Here is a 27,661-nt window from a genome sequence, read left to right as displayed (position 1 = left end):
CCAGTCCATTCTGAAGGAGATCAGCCCTGGGATTTCTTTGGAAGGAATGATGCTAAAGCTGAAAGTCCAGTACTTTGGCCACCTCATGCGAAGAGTTGACTCATTGGAAAAGACTTTGATGCTGGGAGGGATTGGGGGCAGGAGGAGAAGGGGACGACCGAGGATGAGATGGCTGGATGGCATCACTGACTCGATGGACGCGAGTCTGAGTGAACTTCGGGAGTTGGTGATGGACAGGGAGGCCTGGCTGCGATTCATGGGGTCGCAAAGAGTCGGACACGACTGAGCGACTGAACTGAACTGAACTGAACTGAAGCTGGTGTAAACAAGCTTCAAGGAGAAAGAAGGTAAATTCTCGAGGACATTTGGTGGAACTAGCTAAGCAAGGTGTGAGAAGCATTCAGAGAGCATTGAAAAACTTTGAGGGGAAAATCTTTAAGTGAAGTTTGTAAGGATACCAAGGGGAACAGATTGCTGAGTAGAAGCAGATCACAAAGATAGGACTAAGTTTGGAGGGCTCAGACGGTAAAGCGTCTGGCTACAATGAGGGAGACCTGGGTTCAATCCCTAGGTCGGGAAGATCCCCTGGAGAAGGAAATGGCAATCCACTCCAGTGTTCTTGCCTGGAAAATCCCATGGATGTAGGAGCCTGGTAGGCTTACAGTTCATGGGATTGCAAAGAGTCGGACACGACTGAGCAACTTCACTTTCACTTTTTCACGAATCATCACAAGATACCAATGTTTTCTCCTTTCGAGTTTTCTCATACATTATCGTACTTGAGTCTCTCAACCCGTTTTCAGGCTAAGGCTAAGGGATGGATCTTTGACTCTGCAGGATAACAAGGAGTAAAGGGCGGAGCTAGAAACCATCGCACTGTTCTTCAACAAACTGTTCCAAGCGGATTCCTGCCCAAGCCTTTTAGGCAAAGAACCGGGAGAGAGCCCTGCGAGATTTCCTTAGCTGCAAGGCGTGGACTGGCCTCTAGGCGGCGCCGGCGATAGGGAAGCCTAAGGCTCCAGCCCTGTGGGATACTCCAGCCACGCGCCGGTAAAAAGCCAGACTTGTAAATCCGCAAAAGCAACCACCGCCAGCTCAGGGCCTTAAGTGCCCTTAGCTAGAGGTAGTGGGAGGGGCAGATCTTGTTCGTCCCTCTCATTGGCCCCCGGGAGTAACGGACAGGTATCTACAGCCAGCCCCGGCCAGAGGAACCGCACTACACCCGCTAGCTGATCTTCCGCGCGCGGGGTTGGAGTGCTGCAGGGGCATTCGCTAGGGGAGGCTACGCATGCGTGCAAAAAATCACGCTTCTCGGCACCCCTCTGGCTTTGTGAAGGGTAACTGCTCCTTAGGGAACTGTTGGAGCAAACCCCTGACTCCTCCAGGACTGAAGCCTTTGCTGGTTTTGTTTTTTTTTTCCTTTTTGTAGCCTTCTCTTGCGACCGACGTTCTTCCAGCGAAATTCTCTTTTGACAAGATTTCCTGATGCGAAACTTCAATCACTTACACTGCAGCTTCATTTTATTTCTCCCCAAATACCCTCCTCCTGCCCTGTCGAGCATTCTACGAAAAAGTGCATCTTACCTCGATCCAGAAACGGGCTTGGAGTACCCTCCCTAACCCCACCTAAATTCTACCCGGGGTCTCCTGGGCCCTGGTTCATCACGCACCATTTCTTCGCTTGCCTCCTTCAGGAAACCTTTCCTGATTAACCCCGGTGGGACTGCAGCCATCCCAATTACTCGGAAGAGAGTCAAGGCCAAGTTGAAGGCAGAAATTCTGGAGCAAAGGTGCTCAGAGTAGCCGACCGGTTCCCGTCCCGCCCGCCCGCTCCGCGAGTAAAGTCAGGCAGCGGCTCGGGGACACAGCTGTATTGGGAAGCGGAGAGGCTCCTACATAGTAGGAGGAGGCACGTCCCAGGAGGCCCGAGGACTCTGTACACAACGCGAGTGGCTCAGCCCCGGCCGTCCGCCGTGCGGCCCGCCCGGGGCCCAGTCTGTGGAGGCCCGGAGGGGCGAGTTAAGGCAGCTTGGCTGAGGGAGAGGGGGAGTGGGAGTGTGCCAGTTACCCCTGAAAAGCTGGCTCACTGAGGGGGCGAGCTTCTCGCCTCCCACTCCTCTCTCGAGGACAGGGGGAAAAGACAGTCGGCAGTCAATAAATAAACCCGAGGCGGGCAGGGACCCCGGGAGACTCTCAGAGTCCAGGAAGGCTGGAGGTGTGGAACAGGGAGGGAGGTCATCTGTCCTTGGAGACGCGTCCACGCTCACGGCCTCTGAGGGCATGGGCCTCGAGGGTCCCACTTGAGGCCTTGGAGCAACTCCCTTCAAAAGTTAAAATGGCTGCCGTTAGGGGCGGCCGCCTGCGAGGAGGGCCCGACGAAGGGAGGCTTCAGCGGCCCCTGGGGCTTCTCGACGTCCACCCTCTTCAGGGCGCGGCCCCGGTGCCCCTCAGGCCGACCCAGGTACAGGAGGTGTCTCCCGGCACCCCCGGAGTACCTGGATGGGCCTCCCGAGGGGACTCGGGTGAGCAGCGCAGGGGGTGCACGGTGCGAGGAGCAGGGCAACTTCCGGCTGCCACCCACCCCGAGCCGGGGAGCTGGGGCGGAGAGCGCAGGCCGGCCGGCGGGGGCCGGGCACTTGCCCTCCGGGGGCACGTCCAGCCTCCGAGGCGGGGCACAGTCCCGGGGCAGCAGGCTGCGGCCGGCAAAGAGGGTGGGGGCGGGCTCGGGCGGCAGCGGCCGCGAGGTGAAAGGGGCGGCGGCCGGGGGCTCGGCGTCCTTCCTGGGCGCCTGCGGGCCGTGCAGGTAGCGCAGGAGTTCCTCCAGGGTGGTGACTTCCACGGCCTGCCCGGGACAGCCAGGCGGCGGCGGCTTCACCAGCACGCGCGGCGCGGGGCCACCCGCCGCGTTCCCGCCTCGGGCGCGGCTCCGGCCCTCCTTGGCGTTGTTCCCGTTCTGGTTCCACTCCCAGGGACCCGAGGCGTGGCGGAGGTGCTTGACCGGCAGCTCTGGCGTGGACTCCGGGGTGGGCAGGCAGGCCAGCTCTGGCGGGGATACGCCCTCGGGAGGAGGCAGGAAGGTGGTGTAGAGCTGCGGCGTCTGGGCCCCCTCTCCGTCCTTGGACGGCGGCGGCGGCTCTGGGCCCGCCCCATGCAGCCGGGCCAAGCTGCGGAGGGAGAGAGGACGTGGGATCCCTGCAGACTCGATATCCTTGCTCCGCCGTCGGTGCGCTCGGCGACAGGCGCAGGAGACCAGGAGGCCAGAGACAGAGGCGCCCAGAGCGAAGGCCGCGGCCACACAGGCCAGGAGGAGTGGGATGGGGACTGAGCGTGAGGCTGAGGCTGGTGGGAGGTCTCGGCGCACGCCTGCCAACGGAGAGAGAGGAGAGATGGAGGCTCAGCGAAGGTAGCCCAGCGGGAAGACAAGTTCCAAAGTGTCCGTCTCTCCGACTGCTGCTCTGCTTTCACTCTGACACAGCCTTGACCCTCTATAGGAGTCTCCTCCCCTGACCCCTCAACACACACAGCCCACCCAACCACCGCTCACACACAAGCTAGAGCCTGGGCCTGGGGAGTCCCATCCCAGCTCCGGCCCCTGTAGCCATGCCAACAGCAACTGCCAAACTCTGCCCGTGCTGAAGGAGGCGGGGCTGGGAGGGCCAGCTCTGGGGAGGAGAAGGGTGGGGAGGTTCCAAACAGGCATTATTAGTGAACACCAAACAATGATCAGTGAGCGGCTTAGAATTCTTCAAGAATCGGCAGCTCCACACTTCACTCCTGTCCCTCCCAACCAGCCCCCTTACCCTGAGTGTGAGCTCCAAGAGTGGAAGACTGGGGCCGGGGATGGGCATCACTGGGGGGGCTGGGGGTCTCAGGGGAAGGGCCAGGACTCAGAAGCACTGATGACAGAGACCAGGTCAGAGCCAGTGAGACTCCCGTTCTCCACCTCTGATACCCACAGCGGGTCCGCCACCCCCTTTGGAACCCAGAAGCCCAGAACTGCAGCCTTCATTTTCCTCTGGGAATGGGGAAGGGCTTACCATGCAAGGCATTCTTTCATTTCTTTGTTCAAAAACTATCTATTAGGCATCCTGTTATGTGCCAAGCACTGAGCTATATGCTAGATACTTAGAATGTTAACCCTTTCTGAGATTCTCTCAGAGTGTCCAGGGTGCTGGTCTGCTGCTGCCATGGGGCATGGACTTGGGTGAGTATGGGCTGACCATGGTGAAGTTGGGACAACAAAACTCACCATAAGTGGAATCCCCTGTACCAGACTGACTCCCAGTAGCTCCATCTATGAAACAGGGAGGGAAAGGGTGAAGGTGGGGGGAGGCTTCATGAGGAACTGATGGGCATGACCGTGCCGCAGGAGAGAAGGACAAAAGCCCACACCTGGGAGGGTGTCTATGGCCGTCAGAGCCATGCTCAACAATGGATACAGCTGCCTTTGCCCTTTTTACCTTGGCAGTCATCATGCTCCATGGATTCCTCGTTACCAGTTGGATCCACATCAGTCCTAGGAGGAAATGGAGGTGGCTCAGTGCAGGTACAACTATCGTCCCCTCCCCCACCCTAGCCCTCAGCCTCCTCTCTTACTAGTGGGGAGCTTTCTCCTCAGGAGATCCAGGAGCCCCTCACTTACCCACCAGGTGCCCTGATATCCACGCAGCCTCTGGAGCTGTCCCATCCACAGTATGGGTCCTGAGAAGCCAGACAGCTCCTAGGGAAAACTGAGTCATATGAGGCTGGGACCCTCCACTCTAATCACAGTCCATTCCCCTGCCTCTTTCACTCTCACCCTGGCCTGCAGGAGGCTCCTAGCCTAATATTCCCATCCTATCCACACCAATCCTTAGTCCCGTCCCTGGTGACTGCCCACTTGCAGGATGTTTGTGGACATCCCACCACACACAAACATCCCCTGCATTTCCCTGCCACCCCCAATGCCTTTGTGCCTGCAGGCCCAGGGAGCCTGGCCTCAAGTCCCTCTCACCTCCGACAGGCCCCATGCCGGGCACACCGACTAAGGGGGAGGTAGATGATGCAGCCAGAAAAAGCCACAAAGAGCCTGTGACCTTCAGTGTCCAGCTCCAGCCCTATGACCCGCCGTGCTGTTTGAGCTGCCCGCTTCCCACTGCACCTAAGGTGAGGCCAGAGGGAGTCAGAGGTGGAGCAGGTGAGGCTCCTTTTTCCCTGGGTGAGGTAAAGAAAAGAAGGTGGGGAGGCATACAAGCAACTGAATATGACTCATGGGGCTACCCTGCAGTGCCACACGATGTCGTCTTCTCTCCAAGTCCCTCTCTCTTCCCCACAACTTCCAATATCGGAGTCCCCACCCCATCCCCATATCCCCATCTCCCACCTCACATTCCATCCCTGCTCTGCAGGGGGCCTGCTGGACAAAGGGCTCACCGGGAGGGGCTGTAGGCATTGATCTCTTCCAACAGAATGGGCTCAGAGCCCCCAGATTGCCCCCCTGGGGGTAGCACCTTCAGCACTGTCCCATCATTGGAGCCAAGGAACAGGACTGTGGTGTTACTGTACGGACCAGCCATGCCATCCACAGCCACCTGGGTCAGTAGGGCCCTGGAGGAATAGGCCTCAGGTCAGGACAGCCTGACCAGTGGAAGCTTGAATGTTTCAAGGACCTAGATACCCCTTCTCTGCCCTTCCTGCAGCCCAGGGTTTCCTTCTTAGTTCTGTCCCTCCCACTTTCATGGGTTCTTCCTCCTACTAATATGATTTACCTTGTGGGGTCAGAAAAAGAGAGTGGGTGAGGGGTGGATGGCAGTGGTCAGGATTTTTTAGCCCTATACCTGCTGGTGAGGGTGAGCAGAGGCTGATGGGTGGCGGGTGGCACCGCAGGGTCCAGGAGTGGGTGAGCCTTGATGAAGGTCAGGACATCATCAGGGAGGTCTCGAGAAGAGGGGAACAGTGCAGCTACACCTACTCCTGCACAGGATCCGGGCCTGGAGGACACATAGGAAGAGGCGGCCTTAGGACAGGGAGCTGGTGGTCACAGAGCCTAACTAAGCCCCAGCAGCCTGCCCTAGGGCCGGGAGGCCCCTTGTTCTGTCTGCGCACAGACATTCACACTACTGCTTCCATTCCCTGCTGCCAATCCATGACAGCCTCCTCCCCAGGCCTTGGACACCTTGCCCTCTCCTCATAACCTATTTGGGGAGCAGACACTGCTTGCTTCTACCTCCACCAAAGCCCCCCATCCTGGGTACCTGGGGGAGGGGACCCTGTCCTCAGACACAGGGGTCCAGGCCCCATCCAGACTTCTCTGCTCCTTGAACTTGCCCTCAAACCCACGCTCGATATCATCCAGGTAGAAGGCGCAGACCGCAGAGCCAGGAATGCTGAGGGAGCCAGAGAACGATGTGGACTAGGTGTTAGAAGGGACAGCATAGCACCTCCCAGGTAAGGCTTGGCCGCCCTCCTTCATGTACCATCTTAGGGGAGAGCCTGAGAGAGCGGGGCAGCCCCTGGGGGCCATGCAAGGAAAGCACAAGGAAAATGGAGCTTCCCCTCACCGCCCTCATCAGTAGGCTCTGCAGGACGATCTTTGTTGCTGGGGGGCATGGAGGGAAGGGAACAGACTGGGCTACATTGACTAGTCTAGTACCAACCTATTGGCCTGGGTGGTGAAGACCCCAAAGAGAGCAGAGCGACCATACAAGTTCACAGGCCCTGTCAAGGCCTGTAAGACGTCAAAATAGAAGGTCGAGTCTCCAGGGACAGAGCAGTTGAGCCGCAGCTTCAGGAAGGATGTCCAGTGGCGGTCCAGGGCTCTAGGTGAGCCACCCATGTCGCGCTTACACACACGGGCCACTCGGGAGAACTGCACCTGCCGGGGGAGAACCGGGGAGGAAGATCAGTGAGCGAGCCCCCACGTCAGCAGGGTGAGAGCGGTTTGGTGGGGTTAGTGTACCAAGAGACCAATGTCAGGGGCGCAGCTAAGGAAGGGTGTGGTGTGGTTGGTCAGCCCGGGTCAAGGCGAAGGACAGCAGGACGAGGGGACAGAGGCCTGAGGGCAGCTCCGCGTGGGGCTCAGAGCCCAGCCAGGAGCTCTTCCCCCAATGTCCAGCAGAAGCCTCTAGCTACCACCCCCGCTGCCCACCTCCTTACCCTCCCCAGCCGGGCATCCTCCACAGAGACTTCTCGGAAGAAGAAGTAGACATGCTCTCCGTGCTCCAAAGCGTGGACAAAGTGTGGCTCTGAGTGGGGAGTGACAGGAACGGTATGGAAGAGTATCTGTACCTGTCCAGAATCTCCTGATCCCATGCTGCCTTTCCCCTTAGCACACCTGCACACAATTACCACCACCTGCCTGCCGCAGCCCTCCTCCTGCACCCCCTCCCCAAGAGCAGCCTCCCTCCCCCAGGCCCACCCTGACCTCGGAGCCACTTGGAGTCGTACTTGGCGGAGCGGAGCGGGGGCTGAGGCCCAAGGCTTCGGTAAACCACAGCGTCACTGGCCTGGAAGTCTGCAGCTGTGGCTGAATACAAGCTGCCCTCTGGAGGGGTGGGTAGGGTGGCATCAGGGGGGCTCAGGGATCTGTATCTTGGCTCTTCTTGGGCCTCCAACACCCCTACCTTGGCCTGACCCTGGCCCCTACCTCACCCCTGATTCAGGAGCATGCAGGAAAGACCAAACTGGGAAAGGGGCTAACATGGCAGCCACATGCCTGCTTCTCACATGCCCAGGTGCACACCTGCAAACACGGCCACGTTGGACTGGGTGGCATCAAAGGGGCATCGAGCCTGCCCACTCAGCTCCTCACCCTCCTGCTGCAGTGAAGTTACCTGGAAGCAGAAGGAACAGGTTCTCGGAACCCTTGGGGTGTTGCAAGTCTGGCTCCATAGCCCACTTCCTCACGTCACCTTGCCTCCTTGCCCCACCTCTTCCGGACCCTCCACCCAGGACACTCCCAGCCCCCACCCCCTGCTTGTCCATCCCCACCAAACTGACTGCCCAGCTTGAGTTCTCCTCCTACTCCCATCCTGATGCCCCACCCTCTGTACCCCACGCCTTTGTACCCCATAGCTGCGGCACACGGGGCTGAATGAGTTCGTTCCACAGGCAAGGAGCGTCTGGGAGTCCCAGGGCACGAGAACGCGAATGTAGTTGTAGCACTCGTCCTAGAGAATCCAGAATTCTATGTCAGCCACAGGGCTCCCTGGGACTGGGACGGGGGTCATGGAAGTAGGGTTATCCTCCCTGAGGCAGTTAGAGCAATAGGGGGTAAAGTTTCAAAAAGAAGCTATTTACTACTAGTCCTGGGGTCTTGGGCAAGTTCTTTGGCCTCTCAGAGCCTCGCTCTTCTTTTGTGTGAGATGTGTAAAGGAAGCTAAAAATCATCAATTCCCTTTCCTGTATATTTTCCTCTGTGACTTGAGATAAGAGAAGTAGCAGAGATTTGGGGAGGTGGAGGGTCAGTTGGACAGAGCCTGCAGGCTGGGTCATCTCCTATCCTCATGATTTTCATCCCACTCCTCACCGTCAGCTTGCCCCGCACAGCACAGTTCTCCATGTCTTGGCTCCTCCATGTTAGATACTGGAGGGAAAAGTAGAAGAGGGAAAATCATGGCACAACCTACGCACATTACGGTTCCCTTTTGGAGTCTTCTTCCCACCCCCCTGGGTCCCTGTTAGACCTTTCCAGCTTCATCTCCATGCCTCAACCTCCTCCCACACAGCCCCTCACCTTGTTGGGCACGAGCCCCTCCCCTTCTTCTTGGGCTTGAAGATCAAAGGAGAAAACGTGATCCCTGAAGGGATAAGCAAGGAGGGATCAGAGCCAAGCCATGGCTCCCCACTTGAACTCCCGTATCCTCACCTAGTCTGTGTTCAGCTGCTCGGGGACAAACAGTGTAGACCTCCTGCCCTGTCTTCTCCCCCTGACTCCACACCTCGGCTGCTATGTTCTGGGTCCTAGCATGTCCAAATCCCAGGGCTTGTACACCTGCACGTGCCCTCTGCAAGATGGGGCAGTGGCCATGCAGGTCCCATGCCTGCCTGGGAACAGGCCTGGCAGCCCCACAGTGGTGCCACAGCCAGTTTACCTGGCAGCCACTAGCAAGGTCCGGTTCAGGGTCAGGAATCTCTGAAAGTCCAGCCCAAGTTCTGCAACCACAGCATCATCCTCCAGGCCCCGGAACCAGGATAATGGAGAAATACCTAGAAGGCGCAGAGAGGCAGGCGCTGACGCCCTCAGGACACAACACTCCCTCAGCATTCTCCCCAATCAGAGGAGACCCAGCCCTGGGCATGTTAATAAAGGTATTAAGAAGGCTACTAATAAATACAGTATCAGCTAACTCTGAGCACTTCACCTCTGCCAAGCACTGTGTTAGCACTTGAGCGGCATTCTCATTTCAGACAGCAACCCTATGAAGTAGGTCGGTGCCATGTTACAGATGAGGAACCTGAGGCTTAAAGCCAATAAAAAATTTGCAGAGCTCATTTAGCTTGGGAGTGGCAGGCACCCCAATTCAGATCTAGGCCTGTCTGAGTTCAGAACTGAGCCCAACCCAATTCTTAGATCTGCCTTAGGGCTAGCGATTCCCTTTCATTCCACATTGTACGCTGTCCCATGTAGACCATTTCCTCACCCCATCTCTCCCAGCCCTCTTTTTGCACCCTCCCCTCAAGGCTCTTCACAGACTACCTCAATCCTCCAAGCTTTCTGCCTCCTCTGACCAACTCCAGCATCCACCTGGCCTGATCATGGAAACCACAGTCATCAGTGTTCAGAGGGAGCCCAGAGTTCAGAGAGAGATGATTTAAGATTTGTACCGTGATTAGAACTGTGTCTGGCACATGGAAGTGTTTGCTACTCTTATCTATCCCCCAAAAGTTACTCTCAATAACCTAACTGCCATTCCTTCAACCTTAAAATTATTCTAAATTCTACATATATAACAGGGAGCTGCAAATAGATCTATCTACAAGGTCTGCCACGGTGGGACGGTGGCCTTTCCCTCTCCAACTGGCCCAAATGGCTGGTGTGAAGCCTGCCAGAGTGACCCCAGGTAAGGACAGGATACGCCCGCTCCCTCCCCCCAGCCTTCTCACTCAGCCTTTCCTCCTCTCTCCTGACTGGGCCTGGGACATTCGGTAGGTCCCACCGTGACGGACCTAGATATGGTGGTGATAAAGTGGTGGAGAGGGAGGTAAGAGGTGTTGGGAACCTCTGAATTAGTCCTAAGCCTTCATTTTGTAGCTAATAATAATAGCAAACACATATTTACTTTGTGCCAGACAGTGTTCTTAGCACTTTACCTGTATTACCTCATTTAATCCCTAAATAACTCTATGAGGTAAAATACTATTTTTTGGCCATGTCTCATGGCCCGTGGGATCTTGGTTCCCAAACCAGGAACTGAACCTGTGGTCACTGTGGTGAAAGCACCAGATCACCAGGGAATTCCTGGTAGAATACAGTCATTATCTTCATTTTGCCGATGAGGAGACTGAGGCAAAGAAGGTTAAATAACTGCTTATAAAGTGAGCAGATTTAACAGCAATTTGAACCTGCCAAGGTTTGGTCTGACCAAGAATCCATGTTCTTTATCACTGAACAATGCCACCTGGAAGTGAAGAAAGATGGCCCGCAGAGGAGAAGTGACTGGCCTCCATGCCACTCCACCTATCTGCTCCCCTTTCCTGTCAACTCTTAGCTTCCTTGAGACTGACAGCCCTCCTGCAGCTTGCCACCCACACGAAAGGTCTCAGTGTCTAATTGCCAAGACTGAGTGCTGAGCTCACCTAGAGGGTCAGGGTGCCAAGCACTCACCGTGCAGGTCAGAGGTCAGCAGAGGGAGCGGGTCCTGGGGAAATGCAGCCTGGGTGTGGGGAATTGAGAGCAGCAAGAGTAGCAGCAGCAAGGGCATGAAGTGGGGGGCACGGGGCATTCTGTGGGGGGCAGCTCAGGCCCCAGGGGCTGCCCCCTCACCCATATGCTGGCCCTGAAAGAGAAGACAGAAGTGGGGGGAGGGGCCAAACGTCCTCCACCTTTGAAGCAGGAGGGCTCCTTCCCAGGTCTATCCCCAGAAGACCCTGCGGAGAAGGGTAAGAAATCCTATCTCTGGCACTGCCTCAGTGCCAGCCGGCTGTCACTGTCACTCAAGTCCCTTCCCTCTCCAACTGGCCCCAACTGGCTGGTGTGAAGCCTACCAGTGTGACCCCAGGTAAGGACAGGATACGCCCGCTCCCTCCCCCCAGCCTTCTCACTCAGCCTTTCCTCCTCTCTCCTGACTGGGCCTGGGACATTCGGTAGATGACACCTCCTGGCCCCCTCTTGCTAACCTCGTCTCAGCTATAATTAGACACTGAAGCCTTAAAATTATAAATAGTGATTCCTTGGCACCAGGGGGAGGAAGAGGATATCATGTCTGCCTCCCCTCCCTCACAGACCCCCATGGCACCCTGGGAGCAACTTAGGCACCGTGCCTCGGTAGAGGCAGCTGTGAGGCAGCCATCATGCTGTTTAGGGCTGAGGAAGAACAGAGGTGGGGAGGCAGCCCAGGGGTCTTTGCCCTGGTCTAAGCTCCTGCTTCTAGGGCCCTTTCCATTGCTAGGAAGAAGCTGGGTAGGGAGGGGAATGGAGGAGGGGGGCTGTCTTAGCCAAAAATGAATCTGCATCAAAGCCAGATCAGAGGCTAAATTTAGCTCTGGCTACAGCTGTCTGCCCGACCACTGTGCCCCCTCCCAGCCTCCCTAGCCCCCTGTTCCCTCCCCGACTCCTAAGAAACCTTGCATGTGCTCAATCTGGAGAAGAGCGGACCCACCCTCTGTGAGGAGCCAGTCATAGAAGGGGCTACACTGGTGAGGAGATATGACTGAATATGTCCCTCTCTCCCTTCCTTCCCTCTTTGGGCTGCCTTGGAATGAAAATGTAAATAATTCAATGACAGGCAGGCGATTATAGCCCAAAGTCCAGGAAAAGATAGATATGGTGGAAGGGACTGTAAGACAGCCCTCCTTCCCACCCATCAGCCTCCATCGGCCTTCCCCAGCCAAGCTGACCCTGGCTGGAACCCACAGTGGGAGATGGACACCAGCTTCCTGCCTTCCCCTGATATTGAAGTGAGGGGCTGAGTAAGCCCAGGAAATCAGGTCAGCAAGGGTGAGACTCCCTCCTTTCCATGAACAGACAGTTATCCTTCACTAATCCTCAGTTGCCTGTCCCGCCATGTCCCCCAAAGAAGAGACCCTGGGCTTCCAGGCCTCCCCCATTCCGTCTCCCCCACAACTCCACTTTTGGAGCCAGAACCCAGGTGTACCCCACCCTCAATCCAGCATCACTGATGGGGAGGCTGACGTCAGATGGGATCCCAAGAGAGCTGGAGGAGGGGAAGGGGTAGGAGCACCTAATAATGGCCCCCTCCCCAGGGGCAGAGCAGTCAGCTAGCTAACGACCCTCTGGTGCTGAAAGGCCAAGCCTCCCTCTGCCACCCCCCACCCCCACAATGGTTCCCCCCAGGGGAAGAGAAAGGGATACAGCTTGTCTCCTATCCTCCCCCTCCTGCCCCCCCCCCCACCAAGTTGCCCTGGGCAACTGGTATCTTCACCCAGGAAACAACTTCAGTCTCAGGCAAGTGGGGAGAATGATCTGACCCTCTTCTGTTCCCAGGCCATGCCTACTTCCATCCACTGCCCTCAGGGGCTATTGCCCTTTCCTTACCTGGGGTGGTGACTCCTGTGGGGGTTTGAGGGGGATAGGAGACCTCTGACCTGATGGAAGAAGGGACAGAAGGAGGTAAGAGATGGAGCTATACCTCCTTACCACATCCCTTAAAAGTAAATGTGAACATCAGGAGAAGTCTAATGAGGCTAGGGTAGGGGAGATGCTGCCCTGGAACTGGGGGCCACATTGACATTGAGCTTGATTACAAAGGTGCTGGCCATTCATGCCTAGAGCTGTGAGGGCAAGGGCAGGTGCTGGGGTTAGACCCTACCCAGAAAATCCTGGAACTTCAGCACCAGTCTTGGGAAAAGGGGTAATTGGGAGAGTTTGGAGGGCATGCCGACCACTCCCATAGGAAAACCTTCAGAACCCAGCAGCCGTCTTAGCAAAAGCACCCTAGCTAGGGACAATGGAGGCTAATTTGCATATCATTTGCATGTTTTTCATCCCTAAGCAAAATGCTCTAAAACCAAGCCCCTTCCTTCCCTCAGAGCAGGCCCTGCCTCCCTCCCACCCAATCTCTCTCCACCCTACCCCCTACTTTAGACTGGATTAGTCCAGCCTCTGAAAACACTTGGTTGGCCATTGCATTGGCCCCCCAGACTTAACTATGCTGTCTGTAAGAGGGCTTCCCATAGATGATTTTAGTGAGCAGCATCTGAGTTGCCCCCATGCAACCCCTGGCTTGGGGAAAGGCTTACCCTGCCAGGACCAGTCCCAGCTGCTTCACACTCCCCCATTTGGAGCAAATGGGGGAGGCCTGGCCAGCTCTTTCTCCCCCTCCTAGGTTCTCCCCTTGCTGGGAAGAGGAAACAGCCCTTCTCTCTCCTCCTGGCCCTGCAGCCACCTCTGGGGAGTGGCCAGGGTCATAGCCAGATTCTAGCAGGGGGCTGGGGAAGGGAGGGAGAAGGGGAGACCCGGCTGGGGACAATAGCAGGAAGCCTTTGGGCTGGTCGCCTGCCCCAGTCCACGTTCCTCTAAGGATGGGGTGGGGGTGGGGGGCGCACCAAGGAGCCTCAGGGAAAAGGCGCCTTTGCTTCTCCGAGACAGTTCCCCTCACCCTTAGCTATCAGCCCCAGGTTTGCTACCTACCCTCCCTCCCACCCAGCCCCGAACGAGGATAATCCAGGTGTCTAGAGCCTCGCCTGAGGTGGGCCTGAGGCCAGGGCCTCGACGTGTCTCCCCCTCACTGGATCTGGGGCTCGGAGAGGGGCGGGTAGCAGAGTCTGGGCCGGGACCGGGTCCCAGAGCCACGTTAGCGGGAGGAGGGGCTGGAGGGGCCTGCAGGCGCAGATCGAACAGGGATGGGAGCGGGGGTTGGGAGCGGAGGCGGGTCTCCGAGGCCAGGGAAACGGCCAGAGGCTTGGAACCGAGGAGGTCGGGCCTGCGGCCAGCGCAGAGCCGGGTCCGCGGGCTGGAGATGCAATCGTCAGCCGGGCTTTCCGCCTTGGGAGACCAAGGTCTAACAAAGCCCCTGGGCAAGTGGTGTGAAGGAAGGTTATGGGCTCTAGGACTAATGTTCCTCGGGGCCCATTCCCGACTCTATGATCAAGTCAACCCCGCTGGGAGGTGCTTAGACTCCCACTTGCACAATGACAGAGGTGCAGCCGAAGCATCAAAGTCTGGAGCGACGCGTTCTCCTTCCCTTCCCTGCAGGGGAGACGCGAGGGTCCGGTTCCCCACGGGTCTTGAAGCCTTAATCTCTATGCTGGGGAGGCAGGAGACCAGGTTTTCCATCCTCTATATGATGCGCGCCTCAAATAATGCCTTTCGCGCTCCTCAATGCGAGGGATGCGACTCGGAGAAGCCAGGTCACAAGTGGCGCCCAGACCTTGCGCCCCACAGTGCCGTAGCGGGGCTGCCCTCTTCCTTCGGTTCACCCCAACTCCGCTGACCCTCTCCGTCATCCAAGCACGACAGAGCGCTGGCGCCCTGCCGGGTCCCTCTGGCACTTCGAAGCTTACCCCCAGCCTTCGGCGCCCCGATCCTCCCCGCCTCCCTGCAGCCCCAGCCCTGCTCCGGGATACTTGCTCCGAGATCCGGGTCAGCGGGAGAGAGATCGCAGCGGTCGAGCAGCGGCCGCGCACCGCGCCGAGTTCTCAATCTGTTGGGGCCCCAATGAGATGTGGTGAATGTCCGAATTGGATGGAGCTTGGATCTGGGCTCCCGGGCGCTGTCAGGTCGCGCGAGTCCTGGGTCCCAGTCGCAAACCCCACTCCCGCCGCGGTTCCGCGGAGGAAAACAATGCGACCGCCCGGAGCTCTGGGCCGGGCCCCAGCCGCCCCGCCCGCCTCCCGACCGGACCCGCCTCCGGCCCGCCTCGGGGTCCCCATTACTAATCGGGCTCTCGGAGGCCGGTTAGACACCGCCTTCTCGACACCTCTCCACCAATAGTTCTCGGAGGAGGAGGGGCGTCGGGAGCACCGCCCACCGAGAGGGCCTGGCCGGGAGGCTGAGCAGGAGACCATAGCCGGGCGCGAGAGCCGCGGACAGTCGCTGAGACCCGGTCAGAGGAGGGGTCACACGCTTTAACGTGGAGAGGCCCTGGGAAGAAATCTCACAAGAGAGGAAGGAACAGCAGCTGGGAGGAGAGACAGACAGGAAACCCGAGGACCTCGGCTGGGCTGGGCTGTCAGAGCCGGCGTGACCCTCCCTCTCTTTTCTCTCTCCAGTGCCTTTGACGACCCTGCTCCTGGGTACACCTCTCCCTTACTCTGCTCCCAAACCTCTGTTCCTCCTCTCCACTCTGTCAAATCTACATCAAATCGTCTGTTCTTCTCCTGTGCCTCCTCTGGTTCATCCCGACTCGGGTGAGGGAGACCTAGCATGCATTTGAGGGCTTGAGGCCTGGAAAAGGAAAGGAAGATGTCGCCAGGAATTTGCCTTATCTTCATCATCTCCCCTCCTATCCCTACTATCAAAGCAAGACGTACTTAGGCCAGTAGGCCAGAAACGAAGGAGTCAGGAAGTCAGGGTGGCCAGCAGTTAGGCTGCTGGTTGATGGAAGAGGACAGGTGAGGAGGGCTGAAGCCAAAACAGAGATGTGGAGACTGGGACAAACTGATTCAGACTCACACAGAAAGAGGAGCAACATGGGACCTGAAAGAAAGGACAAGTAATCAGCTGCCCCAACCCCACATATCCTTACTGCCCCACAGACAAGGATTAGTGATGTCCCATTTTTCCTCAGGAGGCCCTGGACATCCCTCCAAACAGCAAAACTGCCTTTTCTCGATTCCCACCCTCTATAAAGACCCTTTGATTCCAGGAATGTCAGTGGGGAGGAAGAATGAGGCTACTTCAGACAGCTCTGCTTAGCTCCCACCTTGGTATTGCCTGCTAAGATTCTTCCCTGCGTGGGGTCTGGGACAAAAGACGTTCTCAAAATTCCCAGGATAGTGGGTGGCATGGGAGACATTGATATTATTGGATAGTTTATCTGAGTGGACACACACACACATCCTGGTCTCTGGACTTCAGGAAAAGAGAGGCAGGGGTTTGCTACTCCTGGACAGTCTTTAATGGACTGAGATCAGGGTAGATAGCATCAGTGACTTGTGATATGAAGTAAAGTGAAAATCACTCAGTCATGTCAGACAAAAACATATACACACACAATCACAGAGACAGAGATGGAAGGTGAATCAATGAGATAAACAGAGTCAGAAACAATGGGACTCTCCTTACACAAGGTTAACTGCCAGGGGATTCTTGGGTCCAAGGGAATTCAGCGGTCAGTCAGGGCTGTTTTGGGAGAGAGACGCCTCAGAATATAGAGTCACGTGGAGGTCGAAAGAAATATCCCCAGTTCCTAGTACAGGGCTTCAGTATAATGTGCTCCCTGGAACTCCCCTGGAGGCCCAGTGGTTAAGACTCTGTGCTTCCACTTCAGGGAGCGTGGGATTGATCCCAGGTTGGAAAACTAAGATCCCAAAACATTAAAATATGTTCTCATTGAATAGAATAGTGAATGAGGATTAAGGTACAACTCATCTGAAGTTTTAGGGCCCAACTAAAATCTCAATTCAATCCAGAAAATATTAAGCACTTACTTCAAGTATAATCTCCTGTGGAATGTGGTTGGAGGGTTTAAGAAAACACCACCTATTTGAACTAAAACAAGACTTATATGTACTGAATGATTAAAAAGCAATACCAAATCCCCCCCCCAAAAAACAGTCTTCCCCCCCTCCCCCCACCACAAAGTTACATTGGACATAATTCCTAAATGAAAGAAAAGACAGTAAGTGCCCTTCAGGGTAACTGCAGGGAAAGATGTTGGATACATTTTATCATGGAGGCCAGGGAAAACCTGGGTGGGAGTTGGCTTGGAGCAAAAGAAAGGAGAAAATGTTTCAGAGATTGTAGCTTCACCAAAAGCTTTTACTTGGTGAGCAAGGAGCCTGAAGCCTGGATAGCAAAAGGACCCATGTGACTTGATACATAAGGAATATACTAGCACGGGAGAGGGGAAGAGGGGGATAAACTATGGAAGGCCGGGAATACCAAGGTGAGTAGGTTAAAATAATTTGATCGGAAAAGGACATTATTTCAAGTTCTTGAATAAAGGTATTACCAACAAAATACTTTATTTTAGCAAGATAAGGAGACCTTCTAGCAAGAAAATACGAAGGTTCAAGGACGAGGGGAGAGGCAGTCAGACAAGGATGGTAGCTTTGGGTATGTAAAGAAATGGGTGAATCTGAGAGCTATTTCAAAGGACAAACCCAGATGAATTTCTTCCTACTCCCTGGGGTCTTCTGGAAAAAATCACAGTCCCACAGACTAGAGCCTTTTATAAATTCAACATCTCCAAGCTTGGAAAATTACCCTCTCCCAGCCCCTACAAATAGCTCTCTTAAATGCTTACTTCTTTCCTCAAGTTCCTTTCCTCAGAGCTTTCTTGCTCATCTTAGCAGAATCCATATCCCTCTTCAGAGAAAAACAGAGACAGTAAAGTGGGAGTCTCACCAACCTTTTGCCCTCTAGACACGCACGTAGCTGCCCCCTCACATCCATCTCATCCCAGCAGGTGGGGCATCAATACTGCCTGTCTAAGGTTCACCATTCTGCTTTACTGTGCGCTCCACACACACAGGGCCCGCCTATGTCTCTCTCACCTTTGTGTCCTTTGCATTTCCAACACGGCTTGGCACATTGCAGCTATTAACTGTTATTACATTGGTTGAATAAATCTGATTCTGTATGTCCTCCTTAGGGGTTTTATGCCACTTATGTTCAAAGACTTTCTTCTTTATTTCTAATCTCTCCTTTTCTACTGACATCTTCCCCTCTGCATATATACATGCTCAAATATCTCTCATGATGAAAAGAAAAAAAAAAAAGACTCTAAACTTTCCCTTGATCCTTGCCTGTATTTAGCCATCACTCAATTTCTCTCTTTCCTTCATAGCTAAATTTGTAGAGTCATCTATTCTTGCTGTATCCATTTCCCCGTTTGTCAATTATTTTCATTTGGGCCCCCATAATGCCATTGAAATTGTTCTCATCCAGGTCACTGATGACCTCCTTGTCACATTTGATGAACAGTTTTCAGTCTTTATCCTTTTGGCCTCTTTATGGCATTTGGCCAAATTAATCTGTCCTTCCTTGACATGCTCTCTCTTGCCTCCTGAGTTCTTTCTTTCAACAAAGACTAGGGACTTAATAGATATATTTTTTAAGTGAATGAATGGCTTCATTTCTATTGATATGGTCTCTTTTTCTCAGCCTTTCTGACCTCTCCTTAAATATTAGTGTTCCCAAGGGTAATATCCTTAGTTACACACCTTGCTCTACACACCATCATTGGTCAAGATAATACACACCAACAATTCTGATAACTACTTATGTGTGGCTCACCATAAACTCTATTGCTATTCAATCTCAGTCTTTCTCCTGGGCTCTAAACTCACTTCTATAAGTGCTTACTGGCTACTTCCATTTGGATTTTTCAAAGGCACTTACCATTTAATCTAAAGAAGGAAGCTTGTCTTTTATCTTTGTAGCCCCAGCGCTTAAGTCATAATGCCTGGCACATAGTATATAGTAAGCAGACAAAGAAATAAATGCACCAATGATGTGAGCTACCTCCAGGTATGTCAGGCTGAAGTCTTGCTTGCCTGCTTCAAATCATGTTGAACTTTCTCTTTCCAAACTGTTATGTGAGTACTGATCCTAACCAGTATGATAAAAGTATGGTAAAACCTCAGCTGAGGAGAAAAATAGGAATGTTGCACTTTGAGTATTTCTCCAGATAGTTACCAAATTAAGTGCAAAACATGTTCATTCTGTTTCAAATAGAGATTATTCAAAAAGATAGTATTAATTTCCTATGGATGATATAGCGAAAAGACCACAACAAGGAGGCGTGAGGGCTTCCCCCAGCGGCCCAGCATAAAGAATCTCCCTGCAGTGCAGGAGCCACGGGAGACATGGGTTTGGTCCCTGGGTAGGGAAGACCCCTGGAGGAGAGCACGGCAGCCCACTCCAGTATTCTTGCCTGGAGAAGCCCATGGACAGAGGAGCCTGGCAGGCTACCGTCCATGGCGTCACAAAGAGTTAGACACAACTGAAGTGACTCAGCACACATGCACACACAAGGGTCATTAAGACTAACCTTGTAAATAAACTGTTTGATCTCTAAGGCAGAGTCTGTCACCCGTGAGTGGACACTACCTGCCTGCCTAGTTCACAGGATAAAGTAAGATAAAGTAAAGGTGAAATGTTGTATAAATCTCAAAATGTTTCACACATTTAAGGTATCATTTAACCAGATTTTTGCTTACTCGGAGGAAGTTCTGTGAACTTAACAGTCTAGGTAAACAGTGAGGACCCCAAAGTCTAGAATGTATGTAGTTAATACTGTTGGCTCCTCTTCCTTCTAGCCCCTAATGCTGCAATTTTCAGTGGCCAGCTTTTTTGTTTTCCTTCTCTTCTCTTGCTATCTGTGCCAATTCTCATTGTTATCAGTGGTTTTGCTTCTGAAAGATCCTCTTTTCCCTTCTATTTATTTGTGGCTGTGCAGGATCTGTGTTGCCGAGCGGCTTTTCTCTAGCTGCGGTGAGTAGGGGCTACTCTTTGCTGCAGTGCGTGGGCCTATTGTGGTGGCTTCTGCTGTGGCGGAGCACAGGCTCTAGGGCACGTAGGCTCCAGTAGTTGCAGGTTCTAGGCTCTAGAGCACATGGGCTTAGTTGCTACACAGCAAGTGGGATCTTTTTGGACCAGGGATGAAACCCATGTCTCTGGCACTGGCAAGCAAAGTCTTCACCACTGAGCTACCAGGGAATCTCTTTCGTTTAATTTTCTACTAATTATATGCTGTGGGGTGGGGATGGGGATCTTTTTCTTGGGGTTCAAGCTATATTCAGAAAAGGCAGAGGAACCAGAGATCAAATTGCCAACGTTTTATGGGTCATAGAAAATGCAAGAGAATTCCAGAAAAAATATCTACTTCTGCTTCATTGACTCTGCTAAAGCCTTAGAGTGTGTGCATCACAACAAACTGCGGAAAATTCCTAATGGGAATACCAGACTACCTTATCTGCCTCCTAAGAAATCTGTATGTAGATCAAGAAGCAATAGTTAGAACCAGATGTGGAACAATAGACTGATTCAAAATTGGGAAAGGAGTACTTCAAGGCTGTATACTGTCACCCTGCTTATTCAACTTACATCCAGAGTATCATGAGCACTGTCAGGCTGGCTGAAGCACAAGCTGGAATCAAGATTGCCAGGAGAAATATCAATAATCTCAGATATGCAGATGACACTACCTTTATGGCAGAAAGAGAAGAACTAAAGAGCCTCTTGATGAAGATGAAAAAGGAGAGTGAAAAAGCTGGCTTAAAACTCAATATTCAAAAGATGAAGATCATGGCATCTGGTTCCATCACTTCGTGGCAAATAGATGGGGAAACAGTGGAAACAGTGACAGACTTTATTTTCTTGGGCTCCAAAGTCACCGCAGATGGTGACTGCAGCCATGAAATTAAAAGATGCTTGCTCCTTGGAGGAAAAGTTATGACCAACCTAGATAGCACATTAAAAAGCAGAGACATTACTTTGCCAACAAAGGTCTGTATAGTCAAAGCTATGGTTTTCCAGTAGTCATGTATGAATGTGAGAATTGGACCATAAAGAAAGCTTAGCACCAAAGAATTGATGCTTTTGAACTGTGGTGTTGGAGAAGACTCTTGACAGTCCCTTGGACTGCAAGGAGATCAAACCAGTGAGTCCCAAAGGAAATTAATCCTGAATGTTCATTGGAAGGACTGATGCTGAAGCTGAAGTTCCAATACTTTGGCCACCTGATGCAAAGAGCCAACTCATTAGAAAAGACCCTGATGCTGGGAAAGATTGAAGGCAGGAGGAGAAAGGATGACAAGATGAGATGGTTGGATGGCATCACTGACTCAGTTGAGTTTGAGCAAGCTCTGGGAGATGGTGAAAGACAGGGAAGCCTGGCATGCTGCAGTCCATGGGGTCGCAAAGAGTCAGATACGACTGAGGGACAGAACAACAACAATATGCTGTGGGTTCAGAGAAGATTAGTAGAAATGGATATAGATCAAGAGAAAACAAAAAGTGAATGGAAGTCACTCAGTTGTGACCCACTCTTTGTGTTCCCATGGACTGGAATTCTCCAGGCCAGAATACTGGAGTGGGTAGCCTTTCCCTTCTCCAGGGATCTTCCCAACCCAGGGATCAAACCCAGGTCTCTTGCATTGCAGGCAGATTCTTTACCAGCTGAGCCACAAGAAGTCCAAGAGAAAACAAAAGACTTCTGCAGTAATGAAACAAATTAGCATTATTGCATGTGACTGTTATGTTGCTACCATTTTCCCCTTATCTCCTGGTTATTGGATGTGTTTTGAATTTCTTATTTCAGCAAATAGTGCCAGACACTAAAGCAATAACCCCTACGCCTCATGGAGTTTACAACCTAGTTAGGGAGGCCGTTAATAAAATCACAGACTACAATGAAGAGTGATTGTCATGATAAGGAAGGTATGCAGTTTTATAGGACTAGGAACAGAGGAGTCGCAAGTAGTTTAGGGAGTCACGGTGGCTTCACAAACCTTTGGCTTCAGAAGCCTTTCCAGCTGAGACCTGAAGGAGGGCTAGGAATTAACCAGGCAGGGAAGAGGTATACATGGGGAAAGTTCCAGGTAGAGAGACAAAAAGTGGGAGAGCGTAGGAAGAGGGAGAAGGAGAGGAGAGAGAAGCCAGCCATGATGTGTTTTGCAGGAGCTGGGAGGATTACAACACAGACCAGACTACACGGAGAGGTAAACAGGTAAGAAATCAGTAAAACTCTGGCTTCAGAAGGTACTACTATATTTGCATCTTCTTGTATTTTCATTCCTTTTATTTTCCAATTATATTATATATTTCTTTTATAAAAGGACTTCTACTTTTTCCTGTGATTTTGACAGTGCCACCTACCTACTATTGGCCCCCAAGTGTGTGATTAATGAATTAATAGAGCACACAGGAATAGAATGCTGCCACATTCATTATGAGGTTGAAGTCATTACCTCCTAACCTGGTGGGGTAGCTGTCAGAAAAGCATAGGCTTGGGAATCACACAAGCCCTCAGCCTGCCATTTATTAGTTCTCTAATTTGGGAACAGGTTATCTAACCTCTTCAAGTCTCAGTCTTTTTCATTGGTAAAAGGAATATAGTGACATTTAGTTCATAGAGGTATCAGAGGATGAAGTGAGATATTTATATAACATCTAGCAGACTGCACCCAACTAATGCCAGCTCCTGTTCTCTCCTCTCCCTTCCCTTAACTCCCAGTCCTTTCTTTTCCACCTGCCCCTGTGCCTTGCTGCATAAACACTGCCTCTCCTTTGCATTTTCTAAGCCTCCCTCTCCACTGCTCCTTCCTCTCAACCTACAAACGTCCTCAAACTCCAAGCCAAAAATAGTCCTTCTCTCAATCCAGCTTCCCATCCCTTTAACCTACCTTTCCATTTCTCTTCATCCCTGTACCATCACATTCATTTAAGGTGTTGTTAACATTTCCAATCCAAATTCAATCAAGGACCCTCAGCTCTGAAACCTGGGCTGAGAGAGGCAGGAGTGAGAAAGGAGCCAAGGCCCAGTCATTGTCTCCAAGGAGAGAATCAATGGTTTTGGAGTCACTGGTATGCTGATCGCCTCCACTTCTAAACTTCAACATTTCACAACCAGACATCTTTCCCATTCTTCTTTTTCTGCCAGAACTTTTACTTTTCTTAAAAAGTCCTTTAAAAAAAATATATATATATATATATATAAAACCTAATCAGAAAATAAGAGGAGTGAAAATACAAGAAGATGCAAATACAGTCAACATCTTCTAAAGCCGGATCTCAGGTCTTCTCATAGGTTCTCATCGTGCGCTTAAGAAAATTATACCGGTGATAACATCCTTTTAAGTGTCTCCTTTCCTCAGCTAAAACTTTGCTGAAGCCCCTAACTCAGTCCCACTGGGCTGATAAATTTCCTTCCCCTGATCAAAAACCTTTAATGTCTCCCTACTGTCTATACAGCACAAGTCTGAAGTCTTGAGCAGCTCCTTTAAACCCTTCTGTGATCTGGTCTTTTTCCTTCTTCACTTCTTTTTCAAACAACCTATGCTCTGGTCATCAGAATAAATCACCATTTCCTGAATATGCCTTGAATCTCTGCTCTGTGGCTTCTGCGTAACTCCATCGTCTGGGAAGCACTTCTGCCACACTCTGCCTGCTAGGTAGTGAAATCCATCCTTCCAAGTCTACCTCTTCGGCACTCCTATGAGAAAAAAAAAAATCTAAATTTTTCTTTGCTCTCAGTTCAGTTCAGTTCAGTCGCTCAGTCGTGTCTGACTCTTTGCGACCCCATGAGTTGCAGCACGCCAGGCCTCCCTGTTCATCACCATCTCCTGGAGTTCACTCAGACTCATGTCCATCGAGTCCGTGATGCCATCCAGCCATCTCATCCTCGGTCGTCCCCTTCTCCTCCTGCCCCCCATCCCTCCCAGCATCAAAGTCTTTTCCAATGAGTCAACTCTTCACATGAGGTGGCCAAAGTACTGGAGTTTCAGCTTCAGCATCATTCCCTCCAAAGAAACCCCAGGGTTGATCTCCTTCAGAATGGACTGGTTGGACCTCCTTGCAGTCCAAGGGACTCTCAAGAGTCTTCTCCAACACCACAGTTCAAAAGCATCAATTCTTCGGCACTCAGCCTTCTTCACAGTCCAACTCTCACATTCATACATGACCACAGGAAAAACCATAGCCTAGACTATACGGACCTTAGTCGGCAAAGTAATGTCCCTGCTTTTGAATATGCTATCTAGGTTTGTCATAACTTTTCTTCCAAGGAGTAAGCGTCTTTTAATTTCATGGCTGCAGTCACCATCTGCAGTGATTTTGGAGCCCCCCAAAATAAAGTCTTTGCTCTCACAGTTCCTTAATTCCTTAAATTTCTATGAAAGCTAATGACATCATTTGGCTTGTATTACAGTTATATGTGCTTACATTTATCTCCCTGACTAGGGTGTTAAGATTCCTTTTTTTTTTTCCTTCAGGCTGTAAGGTTCTTGATGGTAAATAAATTTACCTCATTTACGGACTGTGACTTACCTTCATTTTTTGCATCCTGTTAGCAGCTATGAAGCATAGTCGATAAGTTCGTTGCCTCTAGTGGTACAATGATGTGCTGACACCTGCTGGTTATATCTAGTTCTGCAGCCTGACCCAGCTTCTTCCTCTCAAGTATTTGGGGTGAAGAGAAGTGTTAGTTGCTCAGTCGTGTCCGACTCTCTGTTACCCCATGGACTGTAGCCTGCCAGACTCCTCTGCCCATGGGATTCTCCAGGCAAGAGTACTGGAGTGGGTTGCCATTCCCTTCTCCAGGGGATCTCCTCGACCCAGGGATGGGAAACCAGGTCTCCTGCATTGTAGGCAGATTCTTTACCAACTGAGCCACCAGGGGAGTGTAAGTATTAGCGGTGGGGACACACTTACCCCTGGAAAATTAAACGGCAACCCGCTCCAGGATTCTTGCCTGGGAAATCCCATGGACAGAGGAGCCTGAGGAGCTACGAACGGTCGGACATGACTGAGAGATTGAGCATGTATGCATTCCCTTACCCTGCCAGGTACTGGACGCCTGCGCTCCTGGCAATGCTGCCCCACAGCACCAGCCATCCTTGACTCTAGGGGCACACTCAGACCTGCTGATCTCCAACTTGCTTCTGGTGTCTCCAGTCTAAGTTCAGCACACTCTCCAGAACTTTCTGCACTGACCCCCACGTCAGCAATTTATACATCACATTTCCCCCAGTACCACAGAAATATACGGAGAACAAGATCTCAAGGAACTGGGCAGCAAGAGTAGAAAGAGGCAGATAATTTGGGAACAGGGGATGTGCAATTCCTCCTCCTCACCTCAAGGAATCAAGACTGTTTCCTACAGAATGCTATTCCTTTTGACCTTTGTCTTATTTACAGGAGGCTGTTGGGGCCATGGACTTTCTTGGTGACAGTGTGATGAACCGGAGGTTGAGCACTGAGTAGGTAGGCGGGGCTTGGGGGCGGGGCCAGGCCAAAGGGCCTCTCACTTAGGAGCTTCTCCATTCTGTCAGCTCTCCCGGAACATCCAAGGCGAGACTGGCACCCAGGGCGCAGCAGGTGAGGGACTGGGCAATGCCAGAGGGGGAGATGGTGGCAGAAGAGTCCCAGCTCTGTCAACCTGAGCTTTCCATACTGTGGCTCTCATTTGATAGAATTCTTGAGTCTCAGTGGGGAGGTCCAGCGCAGTTTTTCCTGGAGTAAAGCAGCCTCAGAAAGACATGGTTTTGGATGGGTGGGCACAGGGCTGAGGGATGGCGGTGGATAAGGGCATGTGAGACCACTGAGAGATGCAAGATCTTAGGAGACATGGATCTAGAGGTAAGGGCCGGTGAGAGAGTCTGGCCAGAGGATCACAGGGCAGCTCTCAGTCAGGTGAAAACAGGAGACCGAAACACGGAGGCAGGGAGAGGACAGTGGACCAAACGCGAGATGGCAACGGGGGCAGTGGAGAGCTGGGTAACAGGAAGGCCAAGGAGGAAGGAAGGCTCACATGGAGCAATCTCCTCTTCCGGCTGTCGAGTGTGGTCCAGAAAGCCCCAGCAAAGCTGGGGGCAGAGCAAGGTTTTAGGTTTCCACTGGACTGATTTGGCTGGGGGAGAACCCCCTACCCCAGTGATACCTGCCCTGCTTCTTCAGACTCCCATTTTGGTTGGGGGACAGGGCGAGGCTGCTCCTCACTGCGGTCAGAGCCACATCCTGCAGAGGAACAGGGGAGGGGGAAGTAAGAAGCAAAACAAGCAGAACCACCATAGGCAAGACCATGGGGAGAGCACTCCGGGACCAGGCACTCATGTGCCGCCAGCGGGTCCTGAGTGCAGCCTCGGCAGAGGACCTGAGACCTCTGGGGCCGTCTTGAGGCGCTTGTTCCTCATGCTTCCTCAGTGCGCTCCAACCTCATTGAGAGCATGCCACGGGAGGAGGCTTCTTCAGATTGTGTGGTTCAAGGCCCATTTTTATCATTTGCCAGTGACTTTAGCCAAATTGCTTAATTGTTCTTAGTTTCATTTTCCTCATTGCAAATTGGGGATACCTACCTTACAAAGGGTTGGAAGATGGAGATAATTCACATGAAGCAATTGCCATATAGTAGGTTCTCAATAAATGTGAATAATAATAATCTTTTTTAATCAGGACTCCAGGGACCCCTATATTTCCCACATCTCTAAAGGCAGTGCAGCACACTAGCTGACGTGGGCTTCTGCAGACAGAAAAACAGTTGTGTTTGACCTTGGGTAAATTATTTAATGTAAGCTTAAGTTTGCTCAGCTGCAAAACAAAGATGGTAATACCTACATTTCACAGTGTAGGTGTATATCTGGGTACAGATGTACAGTACCCAGTCAGTGTCCAAAAAGGGCAGCTGTGAGAGCTATCTGCCAGGTAAGCTTCATCTTCTCCACTGTAGGAGCAACGGCCCACTTCCCTTGAGGTCTTAGCTGTGGTGCCCTAGCCTGGGGTGTGCCCTCATCCCTCCAGCTAAAGCTCCCACTGCTCTGCTGGCCTGTTTTAGAGATCATGATGTCCTGCAGTCCTAAAGGGAAAAATGGGAACCAAGTGTAGAGGGCTGAGGGGGCGCAGGGGCAAAGAGACGACAAGATGAAAGAGATGATGATGGGACGGAAACCAGAGACAGAAAGGGGAAAAGCTACTTCTCTCCTGCTAAGGAAGCCTGTGGCCTCTCTTCTAGTGACTGATCACATGACCTCCCACCCCGACCCCCGCTCCCCGACCCTTCCCTAGGAACCATGGAGTCCTTCAGTTCCAAGAGTCTGGTGCTACAGGCAGAGAAGAAGCTACTGAGTAAGATGGCAGGGCGGTCTGTGGCTCATCTCTTCGCGGATGAGACGAGCAGCGAGGTGCTAGATGAGCTCTACCGTGTGTCCAAAGAATACACACGCAGCAGGCCCCAGGCCCAGCGGGTTATCAAGGACTTGATCAAGGTGGCGGTCAAGGTGGCTGTGCTGCACCGCAGTGGCTGCTTCAACCCCAGCGAGCTGGCCCTGGCAACCCGCTTTCGCCAGAAGCTGCGGCAGGGCGCCATGACAGCACTCAGTTTCGGGGAGGTGGACTTCACCTTCGAGGCCGCCGTGCTGGCCAGCCTGCTGACCGAGTGCCGGGACGTGTTGCTGGAGCTGGTGGAGCGCCACCTCACGCCCAAGTCCCACGGCCGCATCCGCCACGTGTTCGATCACTTCTCTGACGCCGGCCTGCTCACGGCCCTCTACGGGCCTGATTACACCCAGCACCTGGGCAAGATCTGCGGCGGGCTCAGGAAGCTGCTGGACGAGGGCAAGCTCTGAGAGTCCCAGCCCCAGCGCGCTCCTTCTTGGCAGAACGGCTGACTGAGACAACTAC

The 27,661-nt window shown here is 52.7% G+C and overlaps 2 protein-coding genes across 3 annotated transcripts; one reads left to right on the top strand and one right to left on the bottom strand.

Moving 5' to 3' along the window:
* Positions 1-847: 847 nt before the first annotated feature.
* Positions 848-14,974, bottom strand: SEMA6C (semaphorin 6C). 2 transcript variants are annotated; one of them, XM_052636816.1, is made up of 20 exons: positions 14,729-14,974; positions 12,695-12,744; positions 10,805-10,976; positions 9,072-9,186; positions 8,714-8,777; positions 8,507-8,563; positions 8,046-8,147; positions 7,721-7,811; positions 7,403-7,522; positions 7,135-7,223; positions 6,636-6,853; positions 6,234-6,365; positions 5,817-5,969; positions 5,413-5,586; positions 4,994-5,140; positions 4,643-4,720; positions 4,461-4,516; positions 4,250-4,294; positions 3,801-3,896; positions 848-3,363 (listed from the first exon to the last, which is right to left on the bottom strand). In XM_052636816.1, exons 3-20 carry the CDS (start codon positions 10,920-10,922, stop codon positions 2,324-2,326), a joined length of 2,895 nt encoding a protein of 964 aa, XP_052492776.1. In that variant the 5' UTR covers positions 10,923-10,976; positions 12,695-12,744; positions 14,729-14,974; the 3' UTR covers positions 848-2,323. The 2 variants fall into 2 exon arrangements, with proteins under 2 accessions (XP_052492776.1, XP_052492777.1); XM_052636817.1 differs by lacking the exons at positions 8,507-8,563; positions 8,714-8,777; positions 9,072-9,186; ... (1 more) ...; positions 12,695-12,744; positions 14,729-14,974 and having other exon boundaries at positions 7,426-7,522.
* Positions 14,975-25,330: 10,356 nt separating this feature from the next.
* On the top strand, positions 25,331-27,657 carry TNFAIP8L2 (TNF alpha induced protein 8 like 2). The gene is made up of 2 exons (XM_052638135.1): positions 25,331-25,363; positions 27,047-27,657. The coding sequence occupies exon 2, from the start codon at positions 27,052-27,054 to the stop codon at positions 27,604-27,606; it is 555 nt and encodes a 184-aa protein (XP_052494095.1). The 5' UTR covers positions 25,331-25,363; positions 27,047-27,051; the 3' UTR covers positions 27,607-27,657.
* The last annotated feature ends 4 nt before the right edge of the window (positions 27,658-27,661 follow it).

The sequence above is a fragment of the Budorcas taxicolor genome, chromosome 3, assembly GCF_023091745.1.
Source record: "Budorcas taxicolor isolate Tak-1 chromosome 3, Takin1.1, whole genome shotgun sequence".
Lineage (NCBI taxonomy): Eukaryota > Metazoa > Chordata > Mammalia > Artiodactyla > Bovidae > Budorcas > Budorcas taxicolor.
The sequence above is the reverse complement of the archived record's forward strand: the minus strand, read 5'-3'. Positions and strand labels throughout refer to the sequence as shown.

Coding starts and splice junctions, on each gene's coding strand:
- SEMA6C (XM_052636816.1), bottom strand. CDS start 10,922: ATGCCCCGTGCCCCCCACTTCATGCCCTTGCTGCTGCTACTCTTGCTG. Junction 4,295..4,460: donor GGAGCATGATGACTGCCAAG/GTAAAAAGGGCA, acceptor CCTGTTTCATAG/ATGGAGCTACTGGGAGTCAG. Junction 3,364..3,800: donor TCTTGGAGCTCACACTCAGG/GTAAGGGGGCTG, acceptor CTCCGTTGGCAG/GCGTGCGCCGAGACCTCCCA.
- TNFAIP8L2 (XM_052638135.1), top strand. CDS start 27,052: ATGGAGTCCTTCAGTTCCAAGAGTCTGGTGCTACAGGCAGAGAAGAAG.